General features: G+C 44.6%; 1 protein-coding gene across 2 annotated transcripts in view; it reads right to left on the bottom strand.

Annotated features, from left to right (window-relative positions):
- The window catches only part of LOC126094872 (uncharacterized), a 278191-nt gene that overhangs the window by 254277 nt on the left and 10755 nt on the right, over nucleotides 1-13159 (bottom strand). For both annotated transcript variants that reach the window (XM_049909502.1, XM_049909503.1), the window contains exon 2: nucleotides 1809-1888. In XM_049909502.1, the coding sequence (XP_049765459.1) occupies nucleotides 1809-1888 (80 nt within the window). The remainder of the gene's footprint in view (nucleotides 1-1808; nucleotides 1889-13159) is intronic.

Below are 13159 nucleotides of genomic sequence, written 5' to 3'. Positions count from 1 at the left end.
TTCCTGGGGGTAACACAATACACTTCAGAGTTGATCGTTGCACCATGAGGAAGCCCCAGAAAGCCGTCGCCATGACATTACCGGGTGAGGGTGCGGCTTCGAACTTTTTATTTGGAGGACAAGTGGCGTGGCTCCGCTATGGATTGCTGTTTTGTTCGAAGTGCTCAACCGATGTTACATCGCCTGCGATCATGGTTGACAAAAAATGTCACGGTCTGGCTCATAACGCGCAAGCAATTCCGCACAGATGATCTTTCGTTGCCCTTTATGATCTTCTGCTAGGCGGCGACGAATCCAACGAGCACACACCTGGTGGACAAGTGTATCAGCAGTACAAACAGAGAAATCCAATTATGCCGCGAGGTGTTTGTGATCCGTCTATTACCTCGAATGAGAGTGTCCGCACGTTCCATCATTGAGGGAGTCAAAGGTGTGTTACTTCGGTAAGGACGCGGAGATAGGACAGGTTTTTTGCGACCTTATTTCGATGATGGCAGACGCCTCGCCCAACGACTCACGGTGCTTTTGTTCACTGCCATATTTCGGAAGACATTCTGCAAGTGCTTATGAAGATCTGAGATGCTCTGATATTCCACCAAAGGAAACTCAATGACAGTTCTCTGCTTGGAACACACCACCGTACAAACGCCATTTGAGGGCTACGTATAGCGCTGGAACTCGGAAGTTCGTGAAACTGTAGGAGCCGAAGCAGGTATATTCCACACTGTCCCACCAGAATGTCAGCATTTTTCTCAACCGAAATTGGCGGAGAAGAAAAATAGGTCGCAGCACTTATCGAACATCCGTCGTATCTTATGCGGGTCCATTCGCGTAAACAAACTTTGCAGTTTGTCCGCTAGATGTAGTTGGCAGCTGCCACTGGAGGGCGCTGCTGTCACATTTTTTTTCTTTATTGTTATTTTAAACCTTTACAAAAGGTAGGCCGGCAGCGGCCTATCCACGCCGGTCTTCGGCCACAGAAAAAAACATACAAGAAACATGAAGACATAAAAACAGATGTACATATAGGATAAAAACAGGAGACAGACGAATGAAAAAGAAATGAAGTAGTTCACGGAAGGCACTGGTGGCACAGGGAAGTTCAGCTCAGTGCACAAACGTAGACAGACGGTTGAACACGTGAATGTAGGAGCACTGACGAAGAAACACTGTTGCACTAAGACGAAGAGAAACACTAACACAATGATGGCGCAATATAAACACGCTGATGCACGGAAAAAATGGGGGGGGGGGAGGTTGCCACAGGGAAATATGGGAGGGTAGGGGGCGAGGGGGAGGGAAGGATGCCAGGTGGAGGGAAGATAGGAGGGAGAGGGGAGAGGGTATGAGGGGGTGGAAGCCTGGGAGGGGGGAGAGATGGAGAGAGGAGGGAGGAAGTGAGGAGGTAGAGAAGGGAAAGAGGGTGCCCTGGAGGAAAAACACAGGAGGAGGGAGGGGAGGATTAAATCTGGTAGGAGGGGTAGATAGAGGGGACGAGGGCATCATCCGGGAGAGGAAGTTGGCGGAAGCCACCTTCGGCAAGGGGTTGCTGTCACAAATCACACTGAGGATTGTATAGATGAGTGTGAACCAACCACACTTACAACCAAGTTTGGCGTACTTCACGATGAGGAAAATGTCCCGTGTGAGGATTACTTTATAGGCTGCATACGCATTAGCGCGCGCGCACGCGCACACACATACACACATACACACTCGGCAGCGCTGGCTTTTACATAGTAGGTCATGCGTCTGCAGAACGGCAAAGAGACCGGAAGCGGTCAGCTGAGGGTGTCGGCCGGACTCACCGTGAAGAGGAAGGCCGTGATGATGGAGCCCGCCTTCAGCGAGCAGCCGCACCAGCTGCGCCGCATCGCGAGGGCCATCCCTGCAACACGCCAAGACAAAACTATGCTCGTTAATGCCAGCAATACAGGCGCTGTAACTAATATGTTTCATATGTAAAAATTCAGCCTGAATATGTTTGTGCTCGGAAAACTCGAAAACTAGTCGGTCGATTAACATGAATTTTGACCCAACAATGCATTCGAATACGTATGTGTTTTTATATACCTAAATACGTAATACGAGTGCTATTCAGAAAGTAGTGAACGTCTCCGCTTGACGCCGCTAGGCGCGTGCCGATCGCGCATATTTTGGTACTTGCGTGCTCGGCAGCTCAGTCGGCATCCGTCCGTGACAGCGGGAACGTGTCTGCGCATCTGGGTTTTTCGATATTCGAATTTGAAATGTGCGCTGCAATCGCAAATCTCGCCTGTTGTGAGATGCGGTCTATGATACGGTTTTTGTTAGCAAAAAACCTAAAACCTATAGAAATTTATCGTGAACTGTGCGAAGTGTATCGAAACAACGCAATGAGTGGATGTTCCGTCCGGAAATGGTGCATTCGGTTTAAAAATGGCCGAACCAACGTTCATGATGAGGAGAAGAGTGGACGCCCGAGCACTGCGACTTACGATCTTATCGCTAAAGTGGATGAAACGATTCGTGAAAACCGTCGCTTCACAATAACGGAGCTTTCGCTTTCTTTTCCACAAGTTTCACGGAATTTGTTGTTTGAAACTGTCACTCAAAATCTAGGCTACCACAAATTTTGTGCACGATGGGTGCCCAAAATGCTTACAGACGACCATAAAGAACAGCGAATGGGGGCAACATTGACATTTCTGGAGGTCTACTACAAACATGTTGATGCATTACTGGATCGAATCGTAACCGTTGATGAGACTTGGGTGAAACACGTCAATTGCGAGACCAAATGATAGTCCATGGAGTGCGGGCACACAAGGACCCCCCCCCCCCCCCACACACACACACAAAAACAAGAAAATGTCTGCAAACCTTGTCAGCAAGGAAGTTGATGGCGACAGTGTTTTGAGAAAGGCAAGGTGTGCTTCTTGTTGATTTTCTCGAACGTGGAGCAACCATAAATTCTGCCCAATACTGTCAACCTTTGAACAGCCTTAGAAGAGCAGTTCAAAACAAACGCCGAGGAAAGCTGACGTCCAAAATTATGTTTTTGCACGATAATGCTCGACCTCACACGGCCAACCGCACTAAAGAACTTCCTAATTCATTCAAATGGGAAATTTTCCCTCATCTACCCTACAGCCCTGATCTTGCAGCAAGCGACTTCCACTTGTTTCCCAAGACGAAGAACTGGCTTGCGACGCAGCGCTTTAATGACGACGCAGAACTCCTGGCGGGCGTGACTCAGTGGCTGATGTCTCAGGCGGCAGAATTTTATGACGAAGGTCTTTCAAAGCTTGTCCACCGCCATGATAAGTGCCTCGATGTGTTTGGTGACTATGTGGAAAAGTAGTATGTAGTCGCTCTTTCAGATGTATACAGGGTGGTCCATTGATCGTGACCGGGCCAAGTATCTCACGAAATAAGCGTCAAACGAAAAAACTACAAAGAACGAAACTTGTCGAGCTTGAAGGGGGAAAACAGATGGCGCTATGGTTGGCTCGCTACATGGCGCTGCCATAGGTCAAACGGATATCAACTGCGTTTTTTAAATAGGAACCCTCATTTTTTATAACATATTCGTGTAGTACGTAAAGAAATATGAATGTTTTAGTTGAACCTCTTTTTCGCTTTGTGATAGATGGCGCTGTAATAGCCATACACATACGGCTCACAATTTTAGACGAACAGTTCGTAACAGATAGGTTTTTTAAATTAAAATACGTCTGAACATTTTGTTTCGGTTGTTCCAATGTGATACATGTACCTTTGTGAACTTATCATTTCTGAGAACGCATGCTGTTACAGCGTGATTACCTGTAAATACCACATTAATGCAATAAACGCTCAAAATGATGTCTGTCATCCCCAATGCATATGGCAATTCGTGTAACGACATTCCTCTCAACAGCGAGTAGTTCGCTTTCTGTAATGTTCGCACATGCATTGACAATGCGCTGACCCATGTTGTCAGGCGTTGTCGGTGGATCACGATAGCAAATATCCTTCAACTTCCCCCACAGAAAGAAATCCGGGGACGACAGATCCGGTGAACGTGCTTCGATGACCAATCCACCTGTCATGAAATATGCTATTCTGTACCGCTTCAACCGCACGCGAGCTATGTGCCGGACATCCATAATGTTGGAAGTACATCGTCATTCTGTCATGCAGTGAAACATCTTGTAGTAACATCTGTAGAACATTACGTAGGAAATCAGCATACATTGCACCATTTAGATTGCTATCGATAAAATGGGGGCCAATTATCCGTCCTCCCACAATGCCGCACCATACATTAACCCGCCAAGGTCGCTGATGTTTCATTGACGCTGCCATCGTGGATTTTCCGTTGCCCAATAGTGCATATTATGCCGGTTTAGGTTCAAAGTCGTCGCCATGCAATTCCTGGTGCATAGAAATATGGTACGGGTGCAATCGATGCTGATGTAGCATTCTCAACACCGACGTTTTCGAGATTCCCGATTATCGCGAAGTTTGTCTGCTAGCGATGTGCGGATTAGCCGCGACAGCAGCTAAAACACCTACTTGGGCGTCATCATTTGTTTTAGGTCGTGGTTGACGTTTCACAAGTAGCGGAACACTTTCTGTTTCCTTAAATAACGTAACTACCCGTAAACGGTCCGGACACTTGGATGATGTCGTCCAGGATACCGAGCAGCATACATAGCACACGCCCGTTGGGCATTTTGATCACAATAGCGATACATCAACACGATATCGCCCTTTTCCACAATTGGTAAACGGTTCATTTTAATACGGGTAATGTATCACGAAGCAAATACCGTCCACACTGGCGGAATGTTATACATTTGTGACTATTGCAGCGCCATCTATCACAAAGCGAAAAGAGTGGTCCAAAAAAACATTCATATTTATTTACGTACTACACGAATATGTAATAAAAATGGGGGTTCCTATTTAAAAAACGCAGTTGATATCCGTTTGACCTATAGCAGCGCCATCTAGCGGGCCAACCATAGCGCCATCTGGTTTCCCCCTTCAAGCTAGACGAATTTCGTTATTTGTAGTTTTTTCATTTGATGCTTATTTCGTGAGATATTTGGCCCAGTCACTATCAATGGACCATCCTGTATAATAAAATGTATTTCTTGGACTTAGTTTTTTTTTTAATACCAAAACGTTCCCTACTTTCTGAATAGCCCTCGTATATAAAGGGGAAAGGTTGTTACCAAATATCTCGGAACGTTCTTAACAGGTTTACTTGAAATTTTTGCACGATATTCTATTGAGTATTCGGATGGACATAAAGTAAACATTATTAATAAATATGACATATAAATGTAAATGTGATAAATAAAGGGGAAACAGTGTTTCCAAATATTTCCAAACATTCTTGGCAAATTTGCTTAAGTATGATACTCTAAGGAGCATTCAGATGGACAATAGGCTGTATACTTTAATATAACTTACACTGACAGAAAAAATATCGCAACACCAAGTAGGAGGTGTGCGACATAAAAGAAAGCTGGCAGGCGCCTTTCAACATCTGAAAGATTATCCAGTCACATAAGAATGCCATTATCAAGATGAAAATAAGCTTTGCTTTGAATACACGCTGTAACGGTCACGAGCGTTAGTTACTCTCGAGATTGGACGTGATGAGTTAGCGTTACCCAAAAATGCCTTTAAAGTGACAAAGACGCCATCGAAAACACCCTACTGTTTTTGAACGAGGTCTTGTAATAACGCTACGAAAATCTGAATGTTGCTCCTGCGATATTGCAGAAAGACTTGGCAGGAATGTAGCCACCGTACATGACCGCCGGCAGCAGTGGTCTTGGGAATATACAGTCGCAAGGAGACCGCGCTCTGGACGCCACGTGGCACTACCAAGAGGGAAGATCATCGCGTTCGTCGTATGGCTCTGCCGCATCGCAACTGCATCTGCAGCAGCAGTTTGAGCAGCAGTTGGCAGCACAGTGACACAACGAACTGTTACAAATCGGTTACACCAAGGACACCTCCAAGCCAGACACCCTGTAACTGACACCAGAACTCCGCCATTGGCGACTTCAGTGTTGTCAAGCGAGAGGTCATCGGAGGGCAGGGTGGCAGTCTGTTGGGTTTTCTGGTGAAAACTGGTTATTCCTCGGTGCCAGTGATGGGCGTTGTGTTGGTTAGAAGGAGGCCAATTGAGAGCCTGCAACGAACCTGTCTGTGTGCTAGACACACTGGACCTACACATCTGGGATGCGATTTTGTAGGAGCTCTCTCGTCGGTATCCCATTCATCCTGAATGCAAATTTTTACGTCAGTCTGGTGATTCGATCTGTTGTGCCGTCACTCATCAGTAGCATCCAGAGGGGTGTTTTCCAACAGTATACAGCTCGACCACGTATCGCTGTTGTAACGCAGCATGTTCTACAGAGTGTAGACATGTTTCCTTTTGCCTGTTGGATCACCAGATCTGTCTCCAATCAAGCACATATGGAACATCATCGGATAACTACCCCAGCGTCATTCACAAACAGTGTATTGACTGACCAAGTGCAACATTCATCGAACTCCATCCCACAAATTGACTCCTGGCACCTATACAACACAATTCATGCACGTTTGTTCATTATACCATCCTCAGTCACCAATGGAAATGTCTGCACTTATACCCGTTACACAAGTTATTTAATAATGATATATGTGGTTATCGCAGCTGCAGAGACTACCCTGGCACGGCTCCCCTCACACACAAATTCTCAGTTTATCCAAGGAATATAAATGTAGTGGCTCTGGCCCATTACCCTCATCACTCGCGATATTTTGCTGTTTCCTGCAAGAGTTTGAGCATCATGTGCATCTGCACTGACGTCATCAATTGAGTGCCCTCACCTTAATTATAGTTCAAATGGCTCTGAGCACTATGGGAGTTAACATTTGAGGCCATCAGTCTCCTAGACTTAGACTGCTTAAACCTAACTAACCTAAGGATATCACACACATCCATGCCCGAGGCAGGATTCGAACATTAATTATAAATATGTTGTCAGTTCTTTCGGACATGTCCAAAAGAGCAGATAAGTTTTTGATCCTACAGCCATTATGAATCAAGACACAAAGAAATCCCTGACATTATCTGCCAGCTGCCATTGAGTATAATCAGTGGGGAAAGTTGAAAAATTGTGCTAGATGAGATTTTGAACCTGTGTCTCCAACTTACTAGGCAGACGCACTGACCACAGTGCCATCCGGACATATTGCTAACACACTTCCCACGAAACCCAAGTTGTCAACTTATCTACACACTACAGATGTAGCGCCCATTGCCGATTATTCTACGAGGGCTATCCACAAAGTACATTACGTTTTGGAATTAAAAATAAATAAAGTATTGGAATTTTTTTTATTATATACAGATGAAAGCCACACTTAAATACTACTTTTCTACATAGTTGCCATTTAAATTAAGGCACTTATCGTAGCGATGGACGAGCTTGGAAATTCCTTCGTCGTAAACTTCGGCCGCCTGCGCCTTCAACCATGTGGTTACCTCTTCTTGAAGCTGTGCGTCGTCATCAAAACGCTGCATAGCCAACCACTTCTTCATTGCTGGGAATAAGTGGAAGTCGCTCGGTGCCAGGTCGGGACTGTACGGCGGATGAGGAAACAATTCCCACTTAAAAGATTCGAGAACTTCACGAGAGGCATTTGCCGTGTGGGCCCGGGCGTTGTCGTGAATCAGCAAAATATTTGAGCCCAACTTTCCCTTCGCTTGTTTTGTATTGCTCTTCTGAGGTTGTGCAGAGTTTGGCAATACCTTTGATAGTTTATTGTAGTGCCTCTTTCCAGGAAATCCACAAAAATCGTATTTCTACCGAGTTACTGATTAACCACGTGGTTGAATATCCAAGCTCGTCCATCGCTACGATAAGTGCCTTAATTTAAATGGCAACTATGTAGAAAAGTAGTATTTAAGTGTGGCTTTCATCTGTATGCAATAAAAAAAATTCCAATACTTTATTTTTAATTCCAAAACGTAATGTACTTTGTGGATAGCCCTCGTATTTTCGAGCGCCATTCCGCCGATTCCCGTAAGAGTTCGTGTGTGTTGTGCACCTGTGTTAAAGTGATCAACTGGTCATTCTCATCTTAATTATATACATGGTGTCTGTTCTGTAATAGTGGCTACAGGATCAAAATTGTGTCTGTTCTTTCGGACATGTCTGAAAGAATAGATACCACATATGAAATTAAGGTGAAGACGACAAATTAATCATTTTAGTGAGGATGCAGATCACGTTCGAAATCTTACAGGAATCAGCAAAATGCCATGAGAAATGAGGTTAATTGGCAAGGCCCACTAGTTCAGTAGCATGTTGTCAAGTTGAGAATTTTGGTACGACAGGATGTGTGCTGGGGTAATTTGTGCATTTGCCATGTCCACTGTGTCTGGATGGCACAGTGGTCAGAGCATCTGCCTAGTACACAGGAGACTCGAATTCAAATTCTGAACCGGCACAAATTTTCAACTTTCTCCTTTGCTTTAAATAAGTGCCCACTAGCAGCTAATGTCAGTCATTTCTTTATATTGAGATACACTGAAGCGCCAAAGAAACTATTATAGACTGTAAGGTGGCGTGGTCTCCTGATCTTCATTTCTTACATATTCTGTCCTCACAATCATACTCTGCACATCAAGACGCTTCATTCGAACTCAAACTCTATAAGGTAGAGTCAATTTTGTATGAATTCATGTAAGCAATGTGTAAATCTAATAAGTAAATCGCAAGTGCACACCGAGGTTGAAAAAAGTCGAGGCTGGCGTACACAACATGACGGCCACAGGAATTTTCGTTCTAAAGACGAAACCAGCCCGCTGCAAAGACCGACCCTTCAGAGGGCTGGGTCAACAACATACCTACTTCGGCTGAAGCGACCGCCAAGAAGAAGACAGATTTTGCCAGAGCGAAGGAATAAGATCCCCGTGTTCGACTTAAAAGCAATTTCCGCTACATTATGTGGGAGACGCATTTTTTCATGGACCGACTGCATAGTTACGGAGTTCTCACAGGAGGACAGTATATGCCTAACCGAGATGCTACAGATTTCCGCATTGGTCGACTCAAACGAAACGTCATTCTCCCGTTTAAAAGAGCAACGCTGATTGGCGGAATATTTCTGACGCAAACAGCCAGAGGAATGAGGGAAGACAGCGAATGATATACCCTTGCAACTTTTCCAGAAAAAGGGGCCATTCCGTTGTCACTCTTGGAGCGGGAACACGACCTCTGTCGTTAGCGAGTCGGAGTGACACTCTATATTGAGTCGCTCGCAATTAAGCGTTGTTCACTGTGTTGGCCGTCACACTTATTGTGCGGTGTGAACATGGACAGAGTGCTAGTTAAATGCCTGCGAGCGAGCATTGAGTGGCATCGTTGTGGACTGGTTATCTGACCGGTGTACCACGCCAATAGTTAGACTAGGGAGTCTACTACTTAACTATGCTAACTACTTAAGCCCCATCTTATTCTATTATGTGCTCCTGTGAACTTGAATGCTTTATGCAGGTCTTGTAATCACTCACGTCCATCTAGAAAATATTTACTGAGGTCAACGAAGGCGATGTTGGCCTTATGTATGCGACGATGCCCCTAAGCTACACTGTCTAAAGGATCGTCCTAAGAAATACCAAATTAAGATCAGCCTGAAGATGCCTAAATAAGGTGAAACGCGTAGTTGATAAATAAGAAAAAAATAAAATTGCAACAAAGACTCTTTTCAACTAATACTATTAAACAATGGTTTGCTGATTCATGCGACAGATGGATTGGATGAATTTCTATGTAATGTAATTCAAGTTTCTTTAATACAGTGGTTATACAGAGTAGAATATTGGTTTCAGAATAGAAAAATGAGAAGTTTATCGCATGTAGCAACTTTCATACATCGAACTCAAGTTTCTGGTGTTGTTGGTATTGCCGAGTGTTGTAGTAGGCATCATTCTGAATTGCTGTCGGCATTAAAACTGAAGCCTCCTTTGAGGATGGAGGGGGGAAAGTCTTCTAATGTCGGTGTGATATGAGAACTAACCAAGCGTCATGTATTGATTCCCAACGTTTTAGCTTCGGTTGACAACACAACCGTATTTGGTGGTCGCGACACATACTTATCTGGCGCTGTCACGATACCATCTATGCCCATGTTATGTCTGTCTTCTGCGTTGCCGTACAACGACGCCCACGTGTGATCCGTAGACGTTTGGACTGTCGGCGGCAGCTGTATGCACGATGGGACAGCTACGTAGTCGCTTTGCTCCTTTTTTTCCCATTCCTTTTCCACGTTAGCGTATCTCTCATATTCGCTTGGCAATGGACTTTTGAGGCTGCTTAGATTTCTTTCGATGCAGGCTTTTCTCCGACTTGAGTTTTCTAATATTCCAAACACATTTACGAGTGACATAAGACGACATTTTTCATTATTTTGTAACTTTCAATTTGATACCGATTTTAGTCATATTCTTGCAAACATTTTTACTGTCGCACTTGTAGTGCTGGTAGTGCTCTACAAGTTGTTCACAATGGCACCAAAATCAATGTGCTACCTATATGCGTTTACACATTACACCAATTTATAAATTATAAATTGAGACAACATTGTCCATGGAGTAAAGCGACCTGGTGCTATATTAGGTTAAAATCAACAGTCGAGATCGCAATAATATTTGTTTATTTACCGGTTTCGGCTTACGTTAAAGCCAGCTTCAGAATTTTTTGGCTTTGTACGATCGTGCTATGATGAGAAAACCGAGCAACTGCCAGCAACAGCCATAGGGGACCAAAAAATTCTGAAGATGGCTTTAACATAAGCTGAACCCAGTAAATAAACAAGTACTACTGCGATCTCGACTGCTGATTTCAACATAAAGTTATAATGAAATTACAATAAAATCAATACTATGAAATGAATATCCTTACAAGCGTTGATATACATCAACGGGAACAGTTGAAAATTGGGGTGCCCCGACCGGGACTGGAACCCAGGATCTCCTGCTTACAGGGCAGACGCTCTATCCATCTTGCTTTTTTTTTTTTTTTTTAAAAAAATCTCATTTTGTTCGCTTTTGTTCGTTGCATCTGCTCGGGGCCGACGTCGTAAGACATCCGTTTAAGTTCGTTGTTGATCGATTAGCTCAGTTTTTTTTTATTACAGAGGGCTGCTAACCCTCTGACCGAACACGCTGAGCTACCGTGCCAGCGTTTTTCTCATTTTGTTCGTTTTCGTTTGTTGTATCTTCTCTGGGCGGACGTCGAAAGACACCCGTTTTAGTTTGTTGTTCATCCATTAACTCAGTTTTTTTATTACAGAGGGCCGCTAGCACACTGACCGAACACGCTGAGCTACCGTGCCGGCGTTTTTCTCATTTTGTTCGTTTTCGTTAGTTGTATCTTCTCTGGGCGGACGTCGAAAGACACCCGTTTTAGTTTGTTGTTCATCCATTAACTCAGTTTTTTTATTACAGAGGGCTGCTAACCCTCTGACCGAACACGCTGAGCTACCGTGCCGGCGTTTTTCTCATTTTGTTCGTTTTCGTTCGATGTATCTTCTATGGGCGGACGTCGAAAGACACCCGTTTTAGTTTGTTGTTCATTCATTAACTCAGTTTTTTTATTACAGAGGGCCGCTAGCCCACTGACCGAACACGCTGAGCTACCGTGCTGGCATCTGAGCCACCGATGACACAGAAGAGAGTGCGACTGCCGGAACTTATCTCGCAACTTATTGTCCCGCACTATATTCGTAGTGCCCCTACCCATTACACTCATTACTCGCGGCTTTACTGATTCCCGTATGAGTTCGGGCAATGTGTGTGCATCCGCACAGAAGATGGTCAAATGGCCGGTGAGTTGGGAATGTGGGTCTCACGGGCGGCGTGGCCAAGATAAGTCCCTGCAGTTGCACTATCCTCTCTGTCCTCGGTGGCTCAGATGGATAGAGCGTCTGCCGTGTAAGCAGCAGATCCCGGCTTCGAGTCCCTGTCGGCACACACATTTTCAGCTCTCCCCGTTGACGTAAATCAACGCCTGTATGCAGCTATCTCTGACAGAACTACAATGTCATCGGCGAACCTAAAGTTTTTATTTCTTCTGCAAGGACTTTAATTCCTACTCCGAATTTTTCTTTTGTTTCCTTTACTGGTTACTCAATATACAGATTGAACAACATTGGGGAAAGGCTACAACCCTGTCTCATTCCCTTCCCAACCACTGCTTAGCTTTCATGCCCCTAGACTCTTTATAACAGCCATCTGGTTTCTGTACAAATTGTAAATAGCCTTTCGCTCCCTGTATTTTATCCCTGCCACCTTCAGAATTTCAAAGAGTATTCCAGTAAACATTGTCAAAAGCTTTCTCTAAGTCTACAAATGCTAGAAACGTATGTTTACCTTTCCTTAATCTATCTTCTAAGATAAGTCGTAGGGTCAGTATTGCCTCACGTGTTCCAACATTTCTACGGAATCCAAACTAATCTTCCCCGAGGTCAGCTTCTACCAGTTTTTCCATTCAACTGTAAGGAGTTCGTGTTAGTATTTTGCAGACGTGTCTTGATAAACTGATAGTTCGGTAATTTTCACACCTGTCAACACCAGCTTTCTTTGGGATTGGAATTATTATATTATTCTTGCCGTCTGAGGGTATTTCGTCTGTCACCTACATCCTGTTCACCAGACGGTAGAATTTTGTCAGGGCTGGCTCTCCCAAGGCTGTCAGTAGTTCTAATGGAATGTTGTCTACTCCCGGGGCCTTGGTAATTAATTACAGAATGTATTTTCCAATTAAGCTCTACTGATTCTATGACCGCCGAGCTGGCGTCATGTAAACCCATCATTCTGCACACGCATCCTGGACTATGAGACGGCCATTCACTCAACAGCAATATATTATCGATGGATTCGACTTTCAAGGTCGATTGCGGAGAGCCCACCTCATGAACAGTTTCCTCCAGGTGGTAGGAATGCCATGCAGCATCTGCTGACATGAACTCTATTGAGCACGCTTGGAACCTTGGTAGGTAGCCTCCGCACAAACTGGATGACCGCACGAAGGTCGCCGTCGAATAGTGGGACAGGCTTGAGGAGCAAGGTTCGAGCACCACGTGGACAACATGACATGAGGTTGCAAGCATGTTACTG

The sequence above is a fragment of the Schistocerca cancellata genome, chromosome 8 (assembly GCF_023864275.1).
Source record: "Schistocerca cancellata isolate TAMUIC-IGC-003103 chromosome 8, iqSchCanc2.1, whole genome shotgun sequence".
Lineage (NCBI taxonomy): Eukaryota > Metazoa > Arthropoda > Insecta > Orthoptera > Acrididae > Schistocerca > Schistocerca cancellata.
Note: the sequence above shows the minus strand (reverse complement) of the source record. Positions and strands in the feature narration are given on the sequence as shown.